This window comes from Populus trichocarpa, chromosome 17, assembly GCF_000002775.5.
Source record: "Populus trichocarpa isolate Nisqually-1 chromosome 17, P.trichocarpa_v4.1, whole genome shotgun sequence".
NCBI lineage: Eukaryota > Viridiplantae > Streptophyta > Magnoliopsida > Malpighiales > Salicaceae > Populus > Populus trichocarpa.
Window position 1 is genome coordinate 1804557 of NC_037301.2, and position 27605 is coordinate 1832161.

General features: G+C 32.5%; 4 protein-coding genes across 5 annotated transcripts; 1 reads left to right on the top strand and 3 right to left on the bottom strand.

Moving 5' to 3' along the window:
* Window positions 1–2256: 2256 nt before the first annotated feature.
* LOC18106894 (protein STRICTOSIDINE SYNTHASE-LIKE 13) lies at window positions 2257–4607 on the bottom strand. The gene is made up of 4 exons (XM_006372785.3): window positions 3838–4607; window positions 3222–3506; window positions 2981–3148; window positions 2257–2756 (listed from the first exon to the last, which is right to left on the bottom strand). The coding sequence occupies exons 1-4, from the start codon at window positions 4203–4205 to the stop codon at window positions 2357–2359; spliced, it is 1221 nt and encodes a 406-aa protein (XP_006372847.1). The 5' UTR covers window positions 4206–4607; the 3' UTR covers window positions 2257–2356.
* A 2590-nt stretch (window positions 4608–7197) lies between these two features.
* LOC18106895 (protein ENHANCED DISEASE RESISTANCE 2-like) lies at window positions 7198–10503 on the top strand. Its single transcript, XM_006372786.3, has 3 exons — window positions 7198–7426; window positions 8245–9197; window positions 10203–10503. Coding segments are annotated over exons 2-3 (948 nt in total). The 5' UTR covers window positions 7198–7426; window positions 8245–8250; the 3' UTR covers window positions 10204–10503.
* A 1279-nt stretch (window positions 10504–11782) lies between these two features.
* Window positions 11783–13715, bottom strand: LOC18106896 (RHOMBOID-like protein 13). 2 transcript variants are annotated; one of them, XR_008057824.1, is made up of 3 exons: window positions 13559–13715; window positions 12076–13465; window positions 11783–11932 (listed from the first exon to the last, which is right to left on the bottom strand). XR_008057824.1 is itself a non-coding variant. In XM_024589009.2 (2 exons), the coding sequence occupies exon 2, from the start codon at window positions 13099–13101 to the stop codon at window positions 12292–12294; it is 810 nt and encodes a 269-aa protein (XP_024444777.1). In that variant the 5' UTR covers window positions 13102–13465; window positions 13559–13715; the 3' UTR covers window positions 11783–12291. The 2 variants fall into 2 exon arrangements, 1 of the variants encoding a protein (XP_024444777.1); XM_024589009.2 differs by having other exon boundaries at window positions 11783–13465.
* On the bottom strand, window positions 13146–22417 carry LOC18106897 (uncharacterized). The gene is given in 10 exon segments (XM_052448698.1): window positions 13146–13268; window positions 14481–14828; window positions 14905–14944; window positions 14996–15301; window positions 15414–15829; window positions 15831–16335; window positions 16522–16677; window positions 17445–17471; window positions 17660–17815; window positions 21831–22417. Coding segments are annotated over 10 exon segments (2664 nt in total).
* Between the last annotated feature and the right edge of the window lie 5188 nt (window positions 22418–27605).

Sequence of the window (27605 nt, forward strand, 5' to 3'; positions counted from 1 at the left end):
CTCATCTTAGATAATTATATTAAGTTAAATTATGTTTTTTTTTTTGTTATTTAGGTTTCTTTTAGACTTGTTAAGGCAATCGAGTCATATTGAATAAATTTTTACACAATTTATTTTTTATTAGAAAAAATATTAGCAATACTAATATATTATTTTTACATTAAATTTTTTTTAATTCAATTTACAGCATAAGTGAATTACCTGGTCTTTATCTAAAGATTTTATGAATTAGATTCATCCATTCGATGAAATTAGACATGTTGGAGATAATTTTTGTAAGATATTAATTAATTAAAATTAAAATTAAAATTAAAAAAAAACTAATTAGGAAAGGGTTTTTCATAACCTCTCCTCACAAAATGTTATTAATTGAAAAGGTTCTTTATATTTTTTTCTTCAATCAATTATTTTATATACTATAATATTAATTTTTTTTATTGAGTGGTCTCATTTTCATGACAAGGATTATGAGTTTGATGAGTTAACTTGGTTAATTCAAGTTTTTTTTTTTAATTAACTTTTTTTTTAATTTCATTCTTTAATATTGGGCTATTTGAGAATTAGACTTCATGATTTGTTTTGTTTACTTTTTATTAGGTTATCTCGGTCTTATGACATGAGAATAATGCTTAATGGATTAACTCGAGTTATTTTTTATGTTTTTTTTAATTGAATTTTTTTTCTTCTAATTTTATAATTTAATATTGGGTTGATTAAGAATTGAGCTTCATAATCTATTTTATTTGCTTCTATGAGGATATCTTGTTCTCATAATTAAGGCTACAAGTTTTGGTATTTTTATCTCAATTAAATCGGGTTGTTTCTTTAATTTTTTTCTATAAGGTTATCATAGTCTTACAATTCGGATCATGGATCCTTCAACATTGGATTTGGTTGTCCTCATCTCATGACTCAAGTTCCGGGTTTGACAGGTTAACCTAGTTAATTAAGTTTTTTCTTTTTTTTAATTGATTTTTTTTCTTCTTCATCATTTAATATTGCATTTGATTAGAAATTGAGCTTTATTATTTGTTTTGATTTGTTTTTTATCAGGTTATTTCAGCCTTATGACTAGGAAATAGTGTTTAACAAATTAACCTCTATTGACTTGGCTCATTTTTTATGTTATTTTTTAATTAAAATTTTTATAAATTTTATCATTCAATATTGGGTCCGACATAGTTGATTGAGAATTGAGGTTCATAATTTTTTTGATTTATTCTCTATGAGGTTATCTCGGTCTCATGACCAGCGTAGCGGATTTGACAGGTTATCCCGGGTTAAATCAAGTTATTTTTTTTTATTTTTTTCTATGAAATTATCTTGGTATCATGACCCGGGTTATAAGTTTAGTGAATTGACTCAAGTTGTTTTTTATGTTTTTTTTAAATTGATTTCTTTTTAATGTCATCCTTCAACATTAGACTGATTGAGAATTGAGGATTGAAATTCGTAATTTGTTTTGATTTAATTTCTATGGGGTAGTCTTGGTTTTATGACTCAAGTCACAGGTTTAACAAGTTAATTCGAGTTGCATTTTTAGGTCTTTTTTTATTTGATTTTTTTCAATTTCATCCTTTAATATTGGAGTGATTAAGAATTAAGTTTTATAATTTGTTTTGATTTGTTTTTTATGGGGTTATTATAATCTCATAACTCAGGTCATGAATTTAACATGTTAACTTGGGTTGACCTGAGTCAATCCAATATGTTGTTATTTTAATATTAAAAAAGATGTCATCTTGAAATTTTTTTTAGTCAAATTATATTTTTACAAATCATTCGAATTATTTTTGAATCCATAAATTTAACCCCTACACGGTTTAGATTTTTTCTTCATTAGAAAATAAAATATTAATAATATCTAAATATTTTTTTATGCTCAGTTAAAAATTTTACCCGATCCCCAGTAGTTATTTTCTATTTATGTAGATAATTAGTTATCTTGAGAGGAGAAGAAATAACCTGTGGTCTGAAGTTGTAGTTAAAAATCAATTTTCATTTGTATTATTTCGAGTCAATTTTTCGATAAAAAAATGTGAACAAATCAATATCTACATCCAAGAAAAAAAAAAACTATAATTTTAATAAAAATTATAGACCAGTGACTCAATAACTCGGGCTTTTTCCCAGGTTTTTTCGTCGAACAATTTGACAAAACATCTTGTTCACAAAGGGATGAATAATCTAAAAGGAAAAAAAAAAAAAAAACAATAAGGGGGTACAGAGCTAGGAAAGTGACAGAGGAGTCTGCAATTTGTTAAACCATTGCTAAATAAAGGAGAGTCCAAATCAAAGGGAACATGCAGCACAGCACAGATGAACAAAATAACTATCAGGATTTGTGCTGTTGGTGCTAAGGATATGGGAGGGTAGCAATGTGGTTATGAGCCACAGTTCCAATCCACAGCTTCCCTTCTACTTCCCTGACTTCACTCACTAGCTTCATTACTTCACCCTTTGGATCCTCAAGAACTTCCAAGATCTCTCCATTCTCATTGAAGAGGGATACAACTGTGTACATCTTCATGCCCATCATCCTGGCTAAGTACCTCATTTGGATTGGTAACCGGAAATAAACACTCTTCATCCATGGATTCTGAGTAAGAACCTCCTGTGCTGCTGTCCTGCAGCAATCTATTGCAACCCAGAATTGGCCTCTATCATTAAGTCTTACGTTGTCTGGAAAACCAGGCAGGTTTGCGACAAGTTCCACCCTCCCGGTCTTCGGTCCTTCCAGCCAGTATTTCATTAGCCTGTGGCATTGCCATACATGTTAAACAAAATGACCAAACTTGTCATAACCTACTCATCATGCACTATTGTCCATGATGTTCATGGTGCAATCTTTGAATGGAGTACTAATTTGGTTTCTTTTAGTCATTCGCCGAAACGAACGAATTGGATCATACAACATCTCAATATTTATGTCAGGATATTGAAATTTTTTTGTTGAATTACAAGGATGTATGCACATTACCTGCAATTGGTAGTCTCGGTGAAGACAATGAAAGTTTGGTCCCTAGATAGCTGCACTCCATTTGGAAATGCTAGGCCATCCAATACTACATGAGTTGTTTTGGTAGGAGGGTCATATCTGAGAAGCCTACCAGTGGATTCTCCTTCCAACAATATGAAGAAATGGTCCCTGCAAAACAAATTCCTATCAACAGCTCCAAAATTGTACAGAAATAGCCAAATCTTGTAAGAACAGCTCTTACACTCTGTCGTATCTTTTGCTGGTGTCAGTAAAGAAGATGGATCCATTCTTGTGTATGTCAAGGTCATTTGCAAAGAGTATTGGGTCCCCTCCCAAATGAGTTGCCAAAGGAGTAGCAAGCCCTCCTTCAGGTCCGACTACCAGAAGGCCATAATAAGCATCAGCAATGTACAAATTTCCACTCTCTTTGTGGAGCCTTAGACCCAGTGGGCGACCACACAGTTTCTCATGCTTCCATTGCTTAGATGTGGTTGAGTCAACTCCTCTAGCACAAAGTTTCTCTGACCTTTCAAAGCCAATTCGAAGAATAGTTAGTATATACCAGTAAGGAGATATTAAAAGAGAGAACAAATTCATGTTCCAGATTTCTTTGATCTGACTCACTAGCTTATTGATCTTAATTAATAACTTGATTAGAGAAAGTTTTCCCTCAACACAAGCTAATTACTTGGTATATACTCCAATTAAAAATGCGGAGAATTTTCGTATATCCAAGTTATAAATCATCTACATGAACTTGATGATCCTCTTGATTTGTTGAGATATGAAGTGGGTTAATTTCAGAGTAGATGAATACATATTCTCTCTGTTTTCATCAAGTCATTAATAGAACTCACCAGTTTGTGGTAACAAGTGCAAAGGTTTCCCATCCAACATCCTGTCCCATCCATCTCACAACGCGTCCATCGGCCAAACCAGCGTAAGGGCCTCGCCCCAGGCTGTCGAACTCCAACGATTCAGGGCCGAAAACTTCATCGACAAACTCCAAATTTCCGGACCCTAATCGACTTCTATTGTCTCTAGGCCAGTTTTCCATGACTTGCTTGTAAGGGGCAAGGTCATGCTTAAAAGGCTTGAAATCATGGTCTCCTAAAGGTCCCATTCTAAACGGATCCATTATAACAAAACTTATAGCTAGAGCAAGAACTAGGAGAAGTGGATGCTGCAACAAAGTCCCATCTCTTTGTGATCCTTTCTTCTCCATCTCGAGGAACTTGGTTCGATCGAGAGAATGTGTGTTGCGGTAAGGAAATATCTAGTGAGGGTGTAAATGGTGGATCGTGAGGACACAACTTAGTTGATTTTCATATGTTAGGAAGTAGAGAGCATGCAGTGTTCGTGATTTCATTGAGTTCAGAAGTAGGTTGTCTGTTGTTGGCCATGTTATTTGCATTTCTTCTTATTGTTGAGATACAAACCAGAAATTATGATTTCCCTCTGGCAACTGAATAGAATTTTACCCATAAATCTAATTCAATCGAAACATTCAAATGTAAGCATTGCCTCCATGAATGGAGTCTTTTTAACTAGTGATGAAAGTAAGTTGGCTGCATCCACAAGCAATGCAATTTGTACAAAACAATTTTTATAGGACAACTGCAGAGGATAAGCCTCATCACGATAAAGCTTTTGGGTATCTTGTTTACTGTATTGGGACAAAAAAAGACAGAGATGATAGAGATAGATATGGCATATACTTCCTGTTTTGAAAATATAGAAATTTACTCAAAAACTATGAAAAAGACATTTACTTTATGTTCCATTTCCATCTCTTTAATCAAATACGTTTCTGTTTTTTTCTGTATTTGTCCTTGGTTTCCAAGAACTGAACAACTTTCAAATCCATCAACTAACATGTCAATTACTTGTATGTTATTTGAAACAATGAATGATCAGCATAAAAACAATAACCCATCTACTGATTTAAATATAGTACAGAGATCATATTGCAGCTGAAAAGGAATAGCAGGATGGATAGACATGGTTCCCATTCTCTAAGAAATCTATCACTTCAACATCCAATGGATGAATACCAGCATCTGATTTTGGAATCAAAGACAGGCAGTTTAGTCCAATTTCCCTCAACAATGTGATTGATGCCAAGAACACAACAATTTTATGTGGTTCAGCAATCTTCTATGTCCAGGCCGAGCAGCCAATTTCATTATATAGAGAACAAAAACTACAATCTACGACAATGGAGGAGGAGCAACACCTCAACTTAACTCCCACTCTCTGTAATGGTCTCACATCTCTCTCTCTGCTGCTACAGCTACTGCTTGCTCTAATGCACTACATTGTGCTGCTTATTTTTTCTCTTGTTAATGCCTCTATTTATGGTGGAAATGGGGGAACAACCATCCCCATTCCTAGCTCACCTCCACCTTTCCAGCCTAGCACCACTTTCCAGGTTGTCTTTGTCTCCACTTCTCAACACCATAATCCATCATCATCATCCACGCCTCCGTAGATTTTGAATTTACAACACTATCAACTACAAAAATAAAGGGAGTCTTCACATAATCCTACATCTACCCTTGATTTATAATTACCTCGAAAATCCGGCAGCAATGAGAATAATCTGAATTTCTCAATTTCAAAACCAAAAGCACAAATTCGAATTGGAAGAAAGAAACCGAAAGTTCTGATGAAAGCTCGGAACTCCATTCAAATGCAGCAGCCAGGTTCTTGTCATCAGAGTGACTAAATCCTCCTAAGTAGATTGATCAAGAAAGAAGTTTTTTAAATCGCTTTTCACTTAAAAAACAATTTCTATACATGTTCTTATATACTTTTCTATTATAACTGTCTTTTCTGTAGCGAAACAGAAACCAACTACTGCCTTGGTAACTCTTGTTCATCCCAATTCAACTAAAAAAATCTGCAACACTATCATATATCTTCTCTCAACACATGCTGCGCAACACATTACCGGTCTCTCTTAATCAACAACTTAATGTCTCAACGAGTAGAAAGAAAGATGAGCAGGGTTAACATCATCACCCCGCGACAAAGGGCGGCTGGAAATAGGCTGCCTGGAGCTTGAGTGGCCTGCCGAAGGATGCAAAACACCGGCATTAAAGGCTTGCTGACCAGGTTGAGAGAGCAGTTCTGAAATTAGCTAGTTTGGGAGAAAAACACGCAGGAGAGAAGGAAAGGAGAAGGGCATATCGATCCGCACGTGACAAGGGGTATACAGTTCTAAACTTTACCAACCGAACGGAATCGGTTGCTACTCGGTTGCAGTGTTATTTAGCAACGGAGCTTAATCATTTATACGTGCTATGCTGTTGAATATTTTTTTTTTAAAATTTTAAAAAATTATTTAAATATTATTAACATATTATTCAAAAGGATTAAAAAAACCTATTTAGAGAGTCATCTTATGTAATAATTTGGCAAGTTCAATAACAATATATATAATAACAAAAATATAGTTTAATTAAAAATAATTTTAAGATAATATTTTTTTTAATATTAAAATAATAAAATATTAAATCAACTCAGATTAATTCAAGTTAATATATTAATTTTATATTCGGATCATGAGATCATAATATTCTAATAAAAAATAAATTAAATAATTTATTCAATTAAATTCTTAATTAATCCAATGTTAAAAAATAAAATTAAAAAAAATTAATTAAACTTAATTCCCAAACAACTTAAATAAAAAAAATAAAATTAAAAAAATCCAATTACAAAATAGAATAAAAAAATCTCGACTTAACCAAATTAATTCATAAAACTCATAATTTGAGTTATGCGATTATGATAACATTATAAAAAATAAACTAAAATAAATTATAAAATTTAATTAATAATAAATATAATATTAAAAAATAAATTTTTTTTTTAAAAATAAATAGGATTTCCTCCAATTATTTCTTGTTATTTCGATTGCAAACTTCGGTTCCAATTTTAATTGTCAACCCAATGTAGATTCTTAAAGTTAAAATTGAGAAAAAAAATTGTTGTCATTCGGTTGCAAATAAAAAAACTAAACTTTTTCTTCCAAGCATTTACAGGATTTTAAAGTTCGAAACAATTTACTTGAGATAATCAAAGTAGCCCGAGAGACGTGGAGCTTTTCTGATTGGTCAACAGCATTAAATCTGTCAGAAATTTACTTGGTACCGGTTTATCCGGTATCTCTTCCATGTCATAATCATCTCTCACTTCAAAGACTAACTGCTTTAGCCAGTTTTCAGTAAATAACAAACGGAGCAAGTTTTCTTCGTAAGGAATATCAAAATCCATACAAACGAAAAGCAAACAACTTTTAACCTTTATTGAAGGCTGTCTTTGAAGCTTCCTTGTAAAGACAAATCAAGCAGACAAAACCCTTTATGTATCTGTTTCTAATTTGGGGTTTTTTCAGAAATCTTGATTCTTTGAGTGACCCTTTGTCTTCTCCACAAAAAGGTTAGAACTTTGTGGTTTTAATTGTTTTTTAGCTTAATTTCTTTGGTGTTTCTGTTTTTTTTTTGGCTTGTGGGGATTTTAGTTATTGAGTGATTTATGTTTTTGGTTGCAAATCTGGTAGGATTTTGTAGCTACCCTTTGTGGGTTTCTTGCTAAATTTGCACTTGTGTAGATGATAGCATGTTTATTTGTGTGGGTTTTTTTTTTGTTTAAAGGTGGTTCCTTTGGTTTTGATTTTGATAATTTGTTGATTTTTTTTGCGGTTTTAGTTGGAATTGGTGTAGTGTAGTTTACTTTCTTGGCAAATGCTGTGGATTTTGGTTTGGTGGGGTTTCTTTGCTGGTTTTAAACATGTTGTTGTGTGTTTGGTTCATGTGAAGTTGTTTTCATGAAAGCGAGGTAGACTTGGAAACATTTTTCCATGAAAACTGTGTTCATATAACTATATGCACCAAAGCGTATCACTTATACGTGTTGATGTATACGATGAATTATTAGTTCTTGATGATAAGATTTTTAGTCAGGTCAATTAAAGCTCATAGAACAACCCTTTAAAGAAAATTTTGCAGTGATTAATGGAGATTCTCGACTCTGAAAATAGCAATCTCTTTATCTGGTTAATGTTATGATGGGTTTGAGAGAGTAATGTTTAGTCATTTCAATGCATGTTTTGTTTTATGACGTGAGGGTGCTTTTTATCTTCATAGAGTTGGCAGGAGCATGTATAGAACTGTGCCACAGATTGCACATGTCTGATCTTTCCCATTATTGGTTTTGTTTTGTCACGTTTGGTTAATTGATATGTTTGGTCCAAACAGAGTCATATGGCCAGCCTCGGTGATGGGGAGCATCAATGGTTAGAGAGAGTAAAATCAGAGGGGGCTGTTCCACTACTTGATCCAGATAATTGTTCAAATGGCTGGGCATCTCCACCTGGAGACTATTTCATGGTAAGAGGTCCAGAGTATTTGACAACTAAGACTAAAATCCCTGGTGGAGAATATCTTTTTAAGCCTCTTGGATTTGACTGGATTAAAGGGTCTAATAAGATTGCAGAGGTTTTGAAGAATCAAAAAAACCGTGTGAGGAAGGTTATTGATGAAGAGTTTCCAGATGGTGATAAGCCTTTTGTTTGGGCATTTAATCTACAACTCCCAGGTAAGGACAACTATAGTGCTGTGGCATATTTTGTAGCCACAGAGCCATTTCCTGAGGGATCTTTAGTTGATCAGTTCTTGAATGGTGATGATGGGTTTAGAAATTCAAGGCTTAAACTGATTGCCAACATTGTCAAAGGCCCCTGGATAGTAAGAAAGGCAGTCGGAGAGCAGGCTGTGTGCATAATTGGGCGTGCCCTTTCTTCCAAGTACTGTGTTGCAGAGAATTTCTTCGAAGTGGATGTGGATATCGGATCTTCAATGGTTGCAAGTGCAATAGTTCATTTGGCGTTTGGTTACATCTCAATGTTGACTGTTGACCTGGCTTTTCTCATCGAGGCTCAAAGTGAGTCAGAGCTTCCAGAACGACTTTTAGGTGCCGTCAGATTTTCTGATCTAAACCCTGCTTGTGCTTCCTTATATGAACTGTCATATGGAAGTACTGATAATTTGCAGTCCTCATTGCCGACTCGCTTATGGAAGTCAATTGGACAGGGGTTTTCTCAACTCCTTCATCCCGTGCCAGGGGCTCAAGAAAATAGTTCTGCCTCTGGCACAACCCATGGTAATGAAACTTCTGAGCTCAAAGAGGGAAGTGAAGACACAAAGAAATGGTAAGAGTTGTGAATTGCAATTACCTTCATATTCTTACATTTGAATGAGTGAAGGTTTAAATTTTGGTCTGTTTTGGGCCATGTAAAAGTGAGCTCACAAAAAAGATCTCAAGATTTCAATAATATCTTTGGTTTGCATCACAAGAAGACTATTATAATGTCATGGTGGCTTTATCCATACAAAATCTGCCTTTTCAGAAATCAGATGGACAGGGATCTGGCATGCGTAATTAAACTCTTTGCATGCAACTTCTTCGTTTGTATGTCATATTGATATGTGCTGATTGATGATATTTAAACCTAGGATGCACGCAATCTATGATTTGTTTCCATCATCTGGAGGTTGTTAACTTATAATACTTGTATAACATGCAAAACCATTCAATGCCTTAATCTCCAAATCTGTTCTCATGCCCGCCTTTCCCTTTCTAATACCAGTACTAGGGCTGTTCTTCCTTATGTTAATTATTGCTTTCCTGTCAATTTCTGTCTTGGTCGAGTATGCAAGTATTATCAATCACCACATTCTCAATCTTACTTCACAGTCCTTGCTTTGGAAAATTTTCCTCCTGATGAAAGTCCGTCATCAGTGTCCGTTCCCAAAACCATTTCCCTAATTTACAAAATCCGGTTACTCCAGAAGTTGGCTGTATTCCCACACGTACCATGTCTCAATAACTGCATCCAACTTATCCTGCGCCTCTTGTGCAATTAGTTAAAGATTGATTAAAGCTCGAAGATATTCTCTATAAAAGTGAAGTGCAGAAACTTTATGTGACAGATTTTTGAAGGCTCTTGTTTATTATCAAATTTCTTTTAAGAATTGTTCCAGAGATTTCATTTCATGCATGTGATACATTTGTCATGGTGCATAATCTATTCTTATCAAAGTTATTGCCTTGCTGGTTCTAAAATTATTAATTGGCATCCATTTTTCTTTTAACCAATCACTGTGGTCGAGCATTGAGCTAACTGTTATCCTTTGATGAACTATAATATTTGCAGATGAATCAGATACTCCTGGTGGACAGTGTATATGTGGTTGTTGGAGTAGCTTAATCTAGAAGTCACAGAATGATTTAAGTGGTAACAAGTATCCAATGTCCACTGCATTCAACTGCTTGGTTGCTAGTCCTAGTCGTGCCATTTTATTCTTTTGATTTGTTGTAGTTTTGAATATACTATATGGGCGAGCAGTCAATGAGTCGTTATTTATTGGCAAGTATTAAAATTGTTGATAGCTTATTCTGATACATTTGTAATTCAAAAGTATTATTTCCACAAAAAGCTGAGTTGAATTTGCCAATTTCATTTCTGCTATTAACTTGGGGTTATGAGGAGATGATCGAGGCAGGACAGTGTAGCCTTCCTTAGCAAGTTGGAATTGTGCCTCGATTAGCTTCAAGCTCTTCCACTGCCGCAGGCTGTAGTCCTAGTGGTTGGTACCTTGCTGTTTCTTGATCTAGACCTCTTGCATCTTATTATGGATTGCCTTTTCGTTGAGCTTATTAAGTCCCTTTCCTGTGTAGTTGGCTGTAAACTTCATGGTAATACGGCAAAACTTGCAACTTTGTGTCAATTCTTTTCGGCTATCAATGGCCATCTGCAGGAACTACTGTCAGCGTCACATTTGGTAGGGATGAAACATATCTCATTGATGTATTCTGTCTACTGTTGCCCGTTGGACTCCACACGTTACCTTCTTTCTGGCTTAATATAATTTTAGGATTGAATTATGTTGATTGTTATCACTTGTGTGTCTAGTGGGGCTCAGACAACGCAATCAAAGCAGTTTTAGCCACTATAGATGGCACTCAAAGATGATGAAGTATGCTGCCATTCTAGAGCTTTGAGGTTAGGTAAGCTCGGTCCAAAAGATCTGAAACAGCTTATTAAATTTATGGTATTTTGGATTCTTTTAACCTAAGCAGTGCATAATCCAGCAGGCAACAAAAATCAGCCGAACTAATTGTTCCATCAGGAAATACTTAAAAGCTAAATGATAAGGACCATTCAACAATGAAAATTCAAGGCTAGGGCAACCGAGCAAAGTGATCTCCATGCAAAAAGAATCCATGAGAACCCGCAGGAGACCCTCAAACAATGGCATTGATAGCATTGAAGTCGAGTCTATCCAAAATAAACGAGTGGAATAACTGCCATCACTACATTCAGCAAGTGTTTTGTTTACCAGATCAGAACACGCCCCCACCCCTCCCCCTCCCCCCTTTTTTTGTTGCCAAAACCCGAGTGCTTCGTAAATGAATAATCCAAGAATTCATCAATCTGAGACTGAGAAATCGAAGGAAAGTCTCATTCCCAGCAATTTTTTTTGCCATAGCCAAGTAGGAAACAGTGCCTCCCCGAGTCTAAATTGGATGCGACTTTGCATATGATGATTGATAGTGATCCGTGAAAGAATGAAACAGGAAACATCGTCCAAACAACCATTGTGTGCATAGATGCCCTAACCATTGATTTATGCAATAAATAACTATAAGCATAGCATTCATCCAAAAGAAAAGAAAATAAAACTTGTGCATCACAGTCAAACAATGGTAAGAGTGCAAAATAGAAGTAGAGAGTTGAGCAACAACTGAAGCACAAAAGATTGAATACAAAAAAGCATGTTCAGTTTTTAAGCTTTATAGTTACATAGAGCAGTAATATCTTCATTGCATTACAACGGATCTGTGAACAAGTTACTTTTCATCATTTCTTGAATAATATTGTGCCTAACAAAAAAGAAAATCACGAGATCAGAAGACCAAAGAATTTCAAAAGGAAGAAAAGCTGCAGTACAACAAACAAGGAACTAGAGGGCAAAACAATGGCCGATAATCTCAAACCACATTGGTCTACAGCAAGAAGCATTTACCATTCTAATAAATGACTGAATGCGAAAGCTGCAACTGTAAATCTGCAAGTCTACAGCAGAAATGGGTGCCAGCTTGAGCTTTGATGGCCGGGAAGATGCGACAAATCCCAGTGTAAAAGTCCAGCTTGACAGAGCATACTTAAATAGTATCGAGATTTGACTCTTCAGAAAGTAAAGCCCCTAGTTAACAAATGGGGATAACATCTTTAACAGAAGTTAAACGATTTCAACACCTTCAACTGGTAGTGCACTCATCTGCAATGCTCTACCAGTTCCAGGAAACCGCACAGAAGGCAAGGAAGGATCCATAACAGATTCAATCTCAATAAAATCAAAATCATAAGCACCTGACCGCTTCAAACTGACCACAGAAAAAAGCACAATCCATCCAAGCATTGATATTGCCCAGAAATTGTTCATCCCATGTATCAAACCCCATGCTATAGCATATCCAACAACAATTCCTGATAAATGGCCAAGAAAACTCGCTTGTGGAACAATAATTGATGTAAAAATCAATGACTCAAAAGGCGCAAAACTGATAGGAAGTGAAAGGAATCCAAAAAGATCCAACTTCGAGGATGGTTGCTTCACAGAAAGAATTGTCATCCACCCAAATACAACACAAGAGTACCCAACAGCTGTCACTCTCCGAAAATACTCTAGCTTGAATCTTTGTATCAATATATGGTACATCCCCAGTACTAGTGCCCCAGACAATACGACCAACACAAGTGTGTAGTGAAGATAATAAGCCATTCCAAGGCCAATGTGCCCCAACTGTTCTACAACCCCTAGACTCCAAAGTGCGCTCATATTGAAAACAAGATGAATAACACTAATATGTGAAAAGGCAGAGGTAATTATCCTCCAATGGTGCCCTTCAACTGCATTTTCATAACTCAATCCCACATGAGAGTACCCGATATTTTTCTTCTGTATATAAAACCATATAGCACTACATATTCCAATTATACAACTTGTAGCTGGTTTTTCCACAATCTCATAAAACAATGGCCTCCCCATCTATAACAAAGCCCTTGTTCACTTCCTCTCTTTAAAACCACAAGTTACTCAACAACGCAACACCAGATAGAGCTTTTCCACAACCAAAACATCCACCAAAGCTCCAGCAAAAGTGGGTTCTCCTCAGAGATCAAATCTTTATAAGACAACACAAACCCTTTTCCAATCTAACAAATTTGAATAACCCCAAATGAAAATAACACCAAAAAACCTAAACTTTACACATCTAACCAATCCAACATGAATAAAAATCGGGGTTTTCTATATAATCAAACACCAACCCTTTTCTCACACTTAATTCCTCATAAAGTACAAGTAAATTCTACACGCAAATCCCAGTAATGGTACTAAAGTTCTGAAATTCCTATTGCAAGAACAATAATAGAGAAGAAAGTTCAGATTTTTTACACCAAAAAGTAAGAGGAAAAAAGAAATTTTTTAGAGATAAATTCGTCACCTTTTTGCTTCAAATTGATTGAGAAGTTGCTTGAGCTTTCTAGTTTTCTGTCTTTCTGGGTGTTTCTGTCTTTTGCACAGATGTCATGGTTTTGAAAGCTTATATATGGTACACCCTTTTGAACAGCAAGGATACATGGCTCACCTCATTGATGTTTGTCCCCTATGGCCCCAAGGTGGCATTTAAGGACAAATGACGTGTAGTTTGTTTGAACGACATACGACAAAAGCACAAGTTGTGATTAGGAGCTATTTGTGAACGCGTTCAAACTAAAATTTGATTTTTTATTTTTTTTATTTTTTTATGTTTTTGATTTTTTTAATATGTTAATATTAAAAATAATTTTTTAAAATAAAAAAAATATTATTTTAATATATTTACAGACAAAAAAATACTTTAAAAAACAAAAAACAAAAAACAATTGCTCCTAATATTTTGTTCAAAAATAAATCTACTTCTCAAAAGATATGAATTAGAAGTAATGATCAAGGTTGTTAAAATCATGATTTTAACACGGCACGGAAAGCCGCACGCAAACTCGGATCGTAAAAACGGATCGTAAAATCGTAAAAAAATCGTAAGGAATTTTAAAATACATTAAAAAAAAATTCATGCTTCAAATAAAAATTCATACATAGTTCAAGCACCTTAAAAATAATGTTTCAAATAAAAATTCATACATAGTTCAAACATCTTAAAATACATGGTTCAAATAAAAGTCATCCTGATACATAATTTAAAATAACTTTTCATTAACAAATAATTAACAAACTTAAAATAAACAATTTGCTGGTGTGTCATGTAAACTAAAATCAGCTTCATTCCCTTCATCTTCCTCATTATTCCTCAAGCATTCATCAATATCATTAGCATCAAGAGGATTATTAGTATCACTACTAGTATCAACACCAATATTATGAACATTAGTGCTACTACTAGTACCAACACCAATATCATCAATTTGAATATCCAAATCATCTTCAATATCATGACTCTCCATTTCAACATTATTAGGAATTTCTTCTTCATCACTTTCATCCTCATTACCATTTTGTCTTCGTGTTGCACTGGTAATAGTACCAAGAAAATCAAAGTTTGGATGTTTTTCTCCCTTAGTTATCCAATCATCATCAGATGAAAGATCATCTTCCATACCAAAATCATCAGCTTGCCTTTTGACTTGGTTATCATTCAATTTCAGATTGCACATTACAAATACCAAGTCATTCATTTTTTTCTGGTGCAAACGATTTCTTCGTTTTGTATGAACCTAAATAAACAATTCAAATTTATAAGATTTTTATCAAATATTTCAATATTTAAAATAAAAAACAAAAAAAACTCACCATTTCAAATGCACTCCAATTACGCTCACATCCAGATAAAGTACAAGTCAAGCTTAGAACTCGGATTGCAAACCTTTGTAATTCTGGACATTCATCCCCATAAGAATCCCACCATTGAGCTGGAGTTTTTTTATCTCTTGCTGTCTTGGCAGCGTCAATGCCAAACAACCCTTTTGCATCCTTGAATGATTCAAGTTGTAAGTCAATTTTGCACCTTTCATTTGCATTAGGCACCATCCTTTCTAAGCATTGATATAATCCAATTTTAATGTTGGCATTAACCTTAAAATTAGGATTATAATGATAATGAGGATTCAAATAATAAGCTGCTGCATGTAAAGGTCTATGGAGTTGAAGTTCCCATCTTGCATCAACAATATTCCATACAGGTATATAACTATATAAAAAAAAACAATAAAAATGTCATTACAATATAGGAATATCTCAATTGAAAAACATTCATATTAATAGATGACAACATTTGAAATATAAATTAGCAAGATATATACCTTTTTTTCACAGAACCAAAATTCACTTGTATCTTCTCTTTTGCTTCATCCATTGCTTTATATATAAAACCCATAGCTGGTTTCTCATCAGAATCAACTAATCGAAGAACTTTAATTAGAGGAAACGCTGCCTTAATACATATAGTAACATCATACCAAAATCTGCTGTCCAAAACACAATTTTGAATTCGTTTCCCTTCTTCTATTCTTGCAAACCTACATGAATTCCACTGGTTGGAAGTAAACATAGTCATCAGCTGTATTTTATGATCATTTAAACATCCTAGAGTCAAATATGCAGTAGCAAATCGAGTGGCAGCAGGCCTAATCAAATCCCTTCCTTTCGTAAAGTGCCTTAGCATAGAAATAAGAATGGTTCTTGAATAAATATATGAGGTGATTCTCCTCCCCTTTTGCAATAGTTACTTGATGAACCTCTAACTTCTTCTCAAAATCTTCTAATATCAAGTCAATACAATGGGCAGCACATGGTGTCCAAAACAAACTCTTTCTTTTTTTCATTAATATTTGTCCCGCTGCCTTATAATTTGCAGCATTATCGGTGACTACTTGGACAACATTTTCCTCCCCAATCCTCTCCACAATGGCATCTAACATCTCAAATACCTTATCAGCAGTCTTGGACATATTAGAAGTATCCACCGATGACAAAAAAACTGTCCCTTTAGGACTATTAACCAAAAAGTTACAAATACAACGTCTTTTTTTATCTGTCCATCCATCAGACATTATTGAACAACCTGTTTTTTTCCATTCTAGCTTGTACTCCTCAAGCAATTTCATTGTTTGATCCACTTCTTGCTTCAAATACTTCTCTCTAATATCATAGTAGGATGGAGGCTTGAAACCTGGCCCATGCTTTGCAACCATTTCAAGTGCTTTAATAAACTCAGGGTTTTTTACACAATTAAATGGAATTGCACTAGTGTAGAAAAACCTAGCAATTTGTCGACATGCTTCTTCTCTAATATCCTTTTTTAGCAATTGATTTAGAGTTGTTTGTGTACTTCCACTCCCACTAGCTACTCTCTTTCCTTTGTCCTTGGAGCTAATTTCTTTTATTTCATCATCATCAACATCATTTCCACTATATTGAAGGGCCTTTCTTTTCTTTTCAGTTGCCTCTAGATTTTTCACCAAAACACCTAAAATCATCTGCTTAACATTTTCTGGCACTTGCTGACATGACTCAACATCCTTACGAGTGCAAGCCAAATGTTGTTTGAAACGAAATATACCTCTACTAATAATTTTTTGACAATACTTGCACAATACTTTTCTAGAATTTTTATCAACATCTATCCCATGCTGCCATCCAACATCAAGCCTATTACCAGAAGCATTTTTTCTAGATGCCATAAGTTCAACAATTCAAGAATCAATTCAAATCAGCCCTGTAATCAATCCAAACATTTTATAACAGGTTACAAACTTGATTTTAATACACACTACAACCCATCTTCTATATTATTATCCATTACAGGTTACAAACTTACAAGTTACAACCCTTTACTACTCAGCAAAGGCAGCATAAAAATAGTCAATCAGCACTCTAAATTACAATTTACAACCCAAATCCATTCATCACAAGTTACAACCCAAATCACGGTAAAATGACAATAAATCCATGCATCACAACTCAGCAGCAGCAGCATCATTCTAAATTATAATAAATCCATTCATCACAATTCACAACTCATTCACAACTCAGCAGCAGCAGCACTCTAAAATAAATTACAATGAATCCATTATCACAACTCAACAACAACATCATCAATCATCACTCTAAATTCCAAATTCAAGGTAAGAAAAAACAGAGTCTCTCCATTTAGACACTGTCACACACACATACTGTCACACACACACACACTGTCACCGGTTATATTTCAATCCAAAATTCGCAGGCATACTCTCAAATTGATGGACACTTGAATATTAACATGTCTCAATAACAGATTAGACATCATTAAACTGTAAAGAAACGGAATGGTAAGAAACTAAGAAGCTTACCTTTGTTCTGAGCAGTGAGCACCGACGCTGAGAAGAGAAACAGAGTAACGGACTAAGCAACAAGACTCACAGTGAATGTTTGCAGTCAAAGTTGGAGCATGTGAATTCAATCAAACTAACATTAACATCAGTGATGAGATTAATAGACGGACAGGGACGAAAAAAAAACCCACTTGAAGATTAGAGAAACAAGATAAACGGACAGTGTAACTTACCTCGTGAAGATTGGAGAGACGTCGTTGACCGTTGTTGTTGTGTGGACTGTGATTCTCACAGTGGCCGGTGGAAAGAACGTCGGCGATGATGGAAATAATGCAGATGAGGGACGAGCGAGGGCTGTGACGGTGGTTGATTGTTGGCTGAGAGGAAGACTGCAAGAGATTAAGAGAAGACTGAAGAGAGAAGACTGATTCGGTGAAGAGAAGACTGAAGAGAGAAGACTGTTGGTTGTTAAATTTTTGATTTTCAATTTAGGGATTTCGTGAATTACTGAATGTCTGAATTGTGAATGTCACTGAAGAGAAGACTGAAGAGAGAAGACTGATTCGGTGAGTCACAGACTCACAGTTACTTTGCCTTCGATATGTTCAAGCCAATAGGCGGGTGACACGTGGCAACTACACTGAATTTTGTTCTCCTGCGGGCAAACTCGTTCAATCGGTGGTGAAATCGCGATTTTAGGCGATTTCACCCGATTTTAACGATTTTAACTGTTTTTGACCCGATTTTACTCATTTCCGATTTTTATGAACGATTTAGCACGTAAAGTCTATATTAACTCGTAAAAACGTACGATTTTACGACTTGAATCGCGATTTTAACAGCCATGGTGATGATGCTGAAAGAGTGATTAATTACATTTTATTAGTTACTCATTAAATTCATTTTAAAAATATATATATATATATATATATATAAATAAAAATAAAAATAAAAATAAAATTTATAACTCATTAAAAATAATAAGAATATTTCTATTTAGAATTTTTTTCTACTATTTATATTTTTTTTAAATAAACACATAAAATAACTAATAAAATTTATTAGCTTGAGATAACCCGAGGATACAAGTGGTAAATGATTTCTTGGGTTCCCTACTAATCTACTATTCCTTCCTTTTTAAAGCATAATTGTGAACAATTTACATGTCATGAACAAGTTGTTTTCGAGTTACAGTTTATTTTTTAAATTATTTTTTATTTTAAAAAATATTAAATTAATATTTTTCAGGGTATTTTTTTTTATATAGTTTTGATGTTTTCCTTACTAATTTGTTATTTTTTAATACATTTTAATTAAAAAACATTTTTAAAAAATATTATATATCATAATACTAAATACATATTACATCATATTGGTTGAAAGTTGAGTTTGTCATAAAACCAATTCAATATAAAAATTTAAACTGTTAGGTAAGATTTAAAGATATGATTTATATTATTCTCTAACACATTCTTTTAAATGAAAACACTTTGAACTTGAAACTTGTACAAGCTCATACTATCTTCTGCTTATTTTTTAAAAAATAAATATTATATTAAAGAATTAATTCAATCTAAAATTTTAAATTATTAGATCAGATTTAAGATATAAAAAGAGAGTTCAATTGTAATTGGATTCCTAGCTCCAAAGGCTACAATCAGCATGATCATCTCTATAGCGAGCCTTTGATGTAAGAGATTTCCATGAATTCCATGTATGCTCGATGAATACATGATGTATATTTGTGTCATTATATATCTGCTTTAATTTAATTTTTTGGATTGAAAACATTATGTGTTTTAGGTTTTTTTTTTTAAATAGTTGCTGTGTATTTAAGTAATGAGTATTTGAATTGTTACTCCAAATCTGATAGGGTTGGATATCCAAAATCTATATCCATGTGAAACTAATGATTTGCCTAATAAAATATGATTTTTAACTTTATTTGAAGAGTAATTTTTTTCAATCTTTAGCTTTTATTATTACATTTGTCCACGCTAATTCATAGATCAAGGGGAAAAAAAATTAAAATGCAAAAACAAATCTAGATATTAGTAACGTGTTTTTTTGTATAAAAAATTTAATTATGAATTGAACAATATTTTGATCTAATATTAAAATGAAAAAACATTTAATCCACTTGGATTAACTTGAGCCGACATTCGAAACTCACAGTGATAATCTTAAAAAAATAAATTGAAAAACTTAATTCTGAATTAACTCAATATTGAAGAATAAAATCAATAAAAATTAACATTTTATTAAAAAAAAAAGATCTCAAGTCAATTTTTTTAAACCAAACATAAAATAGAAAAATAAAAAAAGGATCCTAGCCATATGGGACTGGGCATTTAAACCCTGAGTTTATTTTTTTTTTCTTCTTATTATTTCTTAAAGGGTCGTCAAAAAATAGGAGGTTTGATTTATTTATTTTTATTAAAAACTCATTTTTGATCCAAAAAACCTACAAAACACCTTGATAAATCTATATATGATTACAAAAAACCCAAAAAATAGTTCAAAATATCAAAATCAACCCGAAACCAAAATTATTCCTGTAGTCATATTTACCTCCTTGGGCAAGGAGAAGAAAATAAATGCCTAGGTCAAATTCTCCGAAACCTATTAACATAAAAATCAATTATTTTTATGGTTGGATATATCAACAATGATGAATTTCTCTTTCTACACTAAAATTTAGTGAGCTTTTCTCTCTTTTTTAATCAAAAGAGATTGAAAATAAGAGAAATAAAGTCTGGTACTAAAATTAAATTTTGAAAAACTAAAAGGATCGGTCACCTAATAATTAAAAAAGATGAAGAACTATAATACACTTTTCAATTCAAATTCTAAGATATTTATTTTACATATCCTTTGCACTTTAATCTTTTATCTTTCAATTCAACAATTTCTTTCAAAAAGACATGTAATTAGTGCTAATTTAGGTTTTAAAAGACTCAATTATGTTTTAAAAAAAGTTTAAAAACTATAATAAATTTTTTTAAAATTATTACTATTTCAATTCACAATAATTTATATAAAGATAAACAGTAAAAAAATGCTATAGTGGTTAATTTCCCCATAAGGCTTAGTTTCTATTAATAATTCTAAGATGGTGTTAATAATTGGCATGCTTATTTTTTTTTTGAGCTGAATTCCTTTTTTCTAAAAAAACCCCGAAAACCTAGAAGCATTTATAGTAAGATTAGACATTGGGTTAGGTAACACATGGATTTATTTCTCAAGTTATCTTAGAAATTTAATTCAAGCAAAAAACTACATAAAATATAATATCCCTTACAACCCTTGCAATATGATTTTTACTAGTACTATGGGCATGCTAGCAGCTGTTGTTATCATAATAACAGTAAAAAAAGAATAGTCTTTGCAAGAAGAAAAATCTTTTGCAAATACAACAGTGCATTAATAAGTGATTGGTTAAAGATTGATATATATATATATATATATCTCGAGGGGTATCAGAGGCTTGTTAGCATAGTTTTGAAACTCAATCTAGCGGGTCGACCTGAGACCCAGCCGATCCGGGATTGGAACCGGACCGGGTTGAAGAAAAAATAGAGAAAGGAAAAACCCAGTGTGACCCGGTTGATCCAGCAAGACCCGGTCAAAAACCCGATTCAACCCGTTAACTTTTGTTTTTTTTACTAAAACAACGTCGTTTTAATTTTTTTATATATAAAAAAATTGACCCGAACGACCCGGTTAAAATCCAGAACCTGAGCTTTGGACTAGGCCGGCCACCGGACCGGATCTAAAAACCATGCTTGTTAAAGACTCTTAAATAGTAAAATTTAAATCATAAATATCTCACTCCACTTATATTAATTATATTTTTAAAACTCAAATAGTAATTGATTCGGAGTAAAGTTTATATCACGGGGTTGGGAGGATTAATCTCTATTTAAAAATAAAAACTAAAATGATATTATTTAATTATTTTTTTTTAAATTTTTTTAAAAGGTTAACAAATTAAAAACTAGATCAATCCAAATTTTTAATTTGGACCGTATTTTATTTTCTTCAATCCCATGTGGATTCAATGGTCGGTACTCGATAGACATCATAGAGGACTTTAAATATTTAGGGTATTAATTTCCAAGTGAAACACAAAATGATTAGTCAATTAATATTCTAAATCATTTTAATATACTAATATCAAAAATTAAATTTTAAAAAATTATTTTAATATATTTTTAAATAAAATAATACTTTAAAAAACATATCTAAATATCAATAACTCTCAAAGTTAGGCACACAAGAAGGATCTTCCCCGCTTTATTAATGTCGTTTATTACACTTGGCTAACGATAAGCCGTGTCGAGACAAAACACTTGATGGCAATAATAAAAATAAAATAAAAGGAAAATTACGATCATCACTCACACCATTGCCGTTGACTCATCATCAACGAGAGGAACCAATTCTCCACCACCACCACCACCACCACCAGTCCTCTCCTCAACACAGAAATCCTCTCTAACCCACAAAACGGCATGAATCAAAACAATAGGAACTGTGGCTGCTAAGGTGATAACAAGATGCAAGCCAGCTTTTGTCACTATGAGCTCTATCATAGTTGCAACAGCTATCAAGCCAAGCACTATACTCTTATCAATAATCTTATCCAGCAAATAAAAATTTGGAGGAAGGGCACGTAATAATAACAGGTAAAGTGATGCCACATATGTCATGATGACCAAAAAAATCAGAGAGACCTTGCGTTCTGGGATGAGGGCAATGAAGAGCACAATCCACACAAAATGTGTGTAATACAACGCAAAGTGGCCTAAATTTCTTATAATTCTGAGAGAAGCTGCTTCTGGGCTTGAAGGGATGCTGAAGGGGCACACTAGCTTGAACTCGGGTCGCTCGAAATCGTCACGGTTCTTTCCTGTCGAGTCCTCAGGATCGGTCGGCGTGGTTGGTGGTGACATGGTGCTTGGCCTCTGAATGGTTCCATGGCCAGCCATGGTTTGGTTTGATTAGAGGGAGATATGAAGCTTTATCAAGTATTGGTGTGTTTGAGCTCAAGTTGTGTCCTTGGTTTTAGAGAAAGGAGAGATAGGGTTCTGTAGTCAAGGAAGGAAAGTCTTGTGAGTTTACTTGGAAAGTTCATAGTAATTTACCCATACATATTGCTTGGAGTTCATTTTGTTGCTTAAATAAATTAATGGATAATTAATAGTTAAAATATAGTTTTATTAAAAGATTAATAGAAAAAAAAGGAAGAAATCATACACGAGAAGACAAAGTAAACGGTGAAGTGGACTTGTGATGGATAAAATTGAAGGTGACTTCTAAATTGGGGCTATACTCGTGAAGGTTTTACCTGGTCTTAATTTGATTTCTTTTGTTTTAGTTTAATTTCCTAGGTGCTCAAGGATATAGTTTTAGTTTTATTAAAAGATTATTTTTTTCATCTTCTTTAATTTCTCTTGATTCTTATATTACATGCTGAAATTCTTTAAAAAACTATTGAAAAGAAACTCACATCCAAAATGTCTAATGGAGAGAAGTGAATATCAAAGACAATTTTTTCTAACAAATCCCCTTATTAAGATTGAAAGATGATTTATTACGGTTTGTTTTTGTGTTTGAAATTTTATTTTAAAAAATTAAAATTATTTTTAAAATGTTTTTAAATCATTTTAATATACTGATGTTACAAATAAATTTTAAAAAATTAAAAAAAATATTATTAAAAAAAAACTTAGGTCCAAATGAATAAGAAAGAAATCCCATTATTAAAATAAGAAGCCATTAAAAGTAACATAACTCGTTTTTTTTTTATTAAAAAAAATATTCAAACTCAAAACTTAAATAAAAAAAAGGGAGGTGAAGCAATTTATTTGATTATATAATATAATTCAAATGGATATTAAACTTAGACAACATATTCATTTACCTAATTTAGCTTAGAATTGAAGATATACTCAAGTGACTTGTTGAAAACAATAATTGTAAGATGACAATCGGTAGTTTTTTGAATTCCCATTACCTTCCTTTAAGGCAGTTCATGCTTTAAGAATTCTATGTATTTTTTATTTTAAAAATACATAAATTTATTTTAAAATTATGTTAAAGATAAATAATTAATGTAAAATACTTGTCTTAGTTGCACCTTTTATTTTTAATTATTTTTATAGTTGTATATATACTTAGTTTATACAATTATAAGATTATAAAACTTAAGTCGCGCTCACCTTCAAAATCATTAACTAGCTATTTAAGGAATGCCTAGTTTACGCAAAAGTGGGAATTTAATTAGATTATTAACGAGAATTAATTGAGGAGGAAAATCACTATCCTTTTTCTCACAAAGGATTGTTCAATTTTTGTTTTAATGTTTAATATTATATTTATTGGGGGTTGAATTTTATAATTTATTTTAATTTATTTTTTATGAGGATATTCGAGTTTCGTGATTTAAGTCACAAGTCTTGTGGGTTAATCTGGTTGACTCAGATTTTTTTTGTTTTTTTTATAATATTTTTTTCAATTTCATCCTTTACCATTTGTGTTAATTAAGAATTAAATTTTATAATTTATTTCGGTTTTCTTTCTATGAGGTTATCACAATCTCATGATTTGAGTCAAGGGTTTGATATGTCAAACTGAGTTGACTCGGGTTTTTTTTCTGTCTCTTTCAATTTTATCCTTTAATATTGTTGGATTGATTGAGAATTGAGCTTTATAATATGTTTTGATTTACTTTTTTTTTGGGTTATATTTGTCTCATGATCCATGATTTGGCAAGTTAACACGTATTGGCTCGAGGTTTTTTTTATTTTTTTTTAATTAATTATTTTTTAATTTTGTTTTTTAATATTCAGTTGATTGAGAATATATTTTTTTTTAAGAGAATTTGACATCTCACACCTTTTCATTTAAATTCCCAATTAATTTTTTTTTTAATTTTAGATATGATGTATATCATGAATAAAAAATACAGTTGTTAATACTTAAGATTATAGCTTGAAACTGGCAAAGAAAATTCAGATATTCTTTCAAAAGTCTTAAATTCAATAATTTAATAAAAATAAAAATAAAAATAAAACATTAACACCAACTATTTATATAAAGATTAAAAGTGAACTAGTCAGAATAAACACAAATTTAAATAAAAATTATTTAATAAAATTTAAATATGATGCAACAATCAAATCTAAAATTAATAACAATTGTTGCTATGTATTTGATATCTGATCTACACACACACAACACATTTCATATCAAAATAGAAGAAGCAATGGTACCTTAATATTCAAATAACTACAAGAATATGTTTCCAGAAAATCGAAACCAAAAAATATCTCTTACTATTTTTGAAAAGGGCAAGCTAGAAATAAACTCTAAACAGCAATTTTATTTTTGAAATAAACTCTAATAAGTTCACATTTTTAAGAGATTTAGAATCTTTTAAATAGGTTAGAAAAATCAACCTTAACATAGAAATAAAATTATAATCCTAAAGCCAAAAAAAAAAAAACCATATAAAATCTGTAATTATATAAATTTAGACATCATCAAGGAAAAATAAATAAAATTAGCATGAATAAAATAATATTTCTTTTCTTCTAAAAATATGATAAAAATTATTTTTTAAATTTAAAAATACATTAAAATAATATTTTTTTAATTTAATTTTGATATTAATAAATCAAAATAATAAAAAAACATTAAAAAAATATTGAAATTTTAATTAAAAAAACAGATTTAAGCTGCAATCAGGTCTTAGAAATGGCTAAGCCAACGCGAGGCAGGTCCTTCATCGCGGTCAGGCTCCGGTTCCAGGTCCTCCACCATTTTTTTTATGGTGGGGGAAGGACTACGATTACGATTAGTTATTAAATGTTTTTCTTTTCTTTTCTTTTGATTAATTATGAACTTGTAATTCTATAGTTTTCTCTGATTAATTTATGAGTTGGAAATTTAACTACTTAAGCTGATTTTGATTGCTAAAGAAAGCATTTGAAGGATGTTAAAGCACAATTGATCATAGATAACAGGTGGCCGCTCTTGTAAAATAATAATAAAAAAATCTCGCAGGCAGGCCGGTCTTTAACAGTCTAAAACTATTTTTTATTTGTCTTTGAGTTGTTGTGGATTTGTTTTTAATTTTTTTTATTTAATATGAGGCTTTTATTTAATTTATCAATCAATATCAAGTTGATTTTTTTTATTTGGATTTTTTTAGCTTTTATTTTTTCTCAAAAAAATCTTTTAGTTTTTTTTTTAATTCCATCATTTAATGTGAGGTTCTTATTTAATTTTATCCTAATTTTTTATCATATAATAAAATAAAAGAATTAATTCAAACCAGTATAGTCCATAACCAGGTCATAAATTTAGTAAGTTAACTAAGATTGACATAACCTGTTTTTTTTTTTTTTTTTTTGTTATTTGAATATAGCTAGTTTGATAAGTTAATGTTGAGGAAACTCCTATATAATTTAATTTTAAACTCAGTTTAAATAAGAAATCGAATTAAGAGATTTCAAAGTTAAGCCACAACTAATAACTATAAAAAGTAATTTTATGTGTTCTTAACATTTGTTTGATACAATTTATTGGCACAATTGTTCAATTTTCTTGCCCTTGCCCAAAGAAGAAGCTTGTTGTTGCACGAAATATCATGTTTGACTTCAACATTGACTTAACTTGTATGTTTTAGTGCTCCCTAACACCCTCCTCCCACTCTCTATTTTATTTCTTAATAAATTAAAAATAATTACTCTAGTTGTTATAAGAGTTTGAAATCCTGCCCTTGCTCTTAAAAGAAACCAGAAAAAAAAAAAAAGCTTAGAGAGGCTCAGGTGATGATCCTGATCATCGACCAAGAACCTGTCATTTGAAACCAGCCGATGACAAAGACACAAGAGAAACAAAAGATTAAAAAGAAAAACCAATATTATACCCTAACTCTTTTTAAGAAAATGTATGGTCTCTGGCTAATTAAGATTTGAGTGTGGGCATTTTGGGTTGAGGAGGGGAACCTACAGGCTACAGGATTTCACTCGGAGGGAGTTCAAGGACTCGGAAAGATAAAATGGGCTGACTGGAGCAGAAAAGGCCATTTTCTTCATGACAACCGAAGCAGCCAATTTAAACTTCAAAGGGATAATGAAAGGTCACGTGCATGCTGAAATCAATCATCTTATTATCTCCTTTGAGCTACAGCTACACTGCCTTTTTATTTGCTCCTCCCTATATATGGCCATCTGTGGCGGACCCCGAGGCGTTTCTCGGTCTCTGAACTCTTTTCTCGAGGCTGCCTCGATTGGTCTACTGCCATTACCGAAGAAGTCCGCGCGCACCCTTCTCCGCCTAATTCTGTCCAAAGTCTCTGATGATGGAGCCAAGAAGGTGGACTTGAATTATTTCTTCACAATCACCTCTCTCAATGTAATTATGAAGATGAATGCTGGAAAGAAGCGGGTTGAAGAGGAGAAGGCTGCCTGTATCGATTCTGAAAAGCAGTGTATTGAGGATGTCTAAAAGATATTCCCTTCAAATCCAGGGACCAGCTTGTTGGATTTTTTTCCAATTTTGAAATGGATTGGGTACAACGGGGATATTGAGGAGAGTACTGTGATAAAGAGAGGGATGAATTCTTGCAGGGCTTGATAGAAGAGGTGAAACGAAAAGAAACAAGTTCAGAGATACAAGTAACACTGAAGAAGTGAAGGATCAGACAACTGTGATTGGAAAGTCTATATTGGCCCTCCAAAAATCAGACCCTGAATTGTTTACGGATGTAGTTGTCAAGGGTACCGCAATTCAGACGATTGATTTTCATCTGTTTTTGGGTGTTTTTGGGTTTTGGTTCTTACAAATTACAAACTTGTTTTCAACAATTGTTTTACAAAAAGAAAGTTGAGTACATACTGATCTTTACAAAATATTAATAATAATAATTGTCTTTGACTAATGATGGATAGTCGAACCTCTAAAATATAATTCTTAATTAATTATCACAAACAAAATAAATTTATAGTATGATCGTGAAATTTAGGTTGAACCTAAGAGAAATTTCGTTTAATTTTCCTACATTAATATACTAAAATAAAAAGGAACAGGGGATTCGAATAAAAAATTAAAGAAATAAAATTCTGAAAATAAAAAAAATTTTATATGTCGTTAACTCAGTTTAAGGGT

Coding starts and splice junctions, on each gene's coding strand:
- LOC18106894 (XM_006372785.3), bottom strand. CDS start 4,205: ATGGAGAAGAAAGGATCACAAAGAGATGGGACTTTGTTGCAGCATCCA. Junction 3,507..3,837: donor GCACTTGTTACCACAAACTG/GTGAGTTCTATT, acceptor TGGCTTTGAAAG/GTCAGAGAAACTTTGTGCTA. Junction 2,757..2,980: donor ACCGAGACTACCAATTGCAG/GTAATGTGCATA, acceptor GCAATGCCACAG/GCTAATGAAATACTGGCTGG.
- LOC18106895 (XM_006372786.3), top strand. CDS start 8,251: ATGGCCAGCCTCGGTGATGGGGAGCATCAATGGTTAGAGAGAGTAAAA.
- LOC18106896 (XM_024589009.2), bottom strand. CDS start 13,101: ATGGGGAGGCCATTGTTTTATGAGATTGTGGAAAAACCAGCTACAAGT.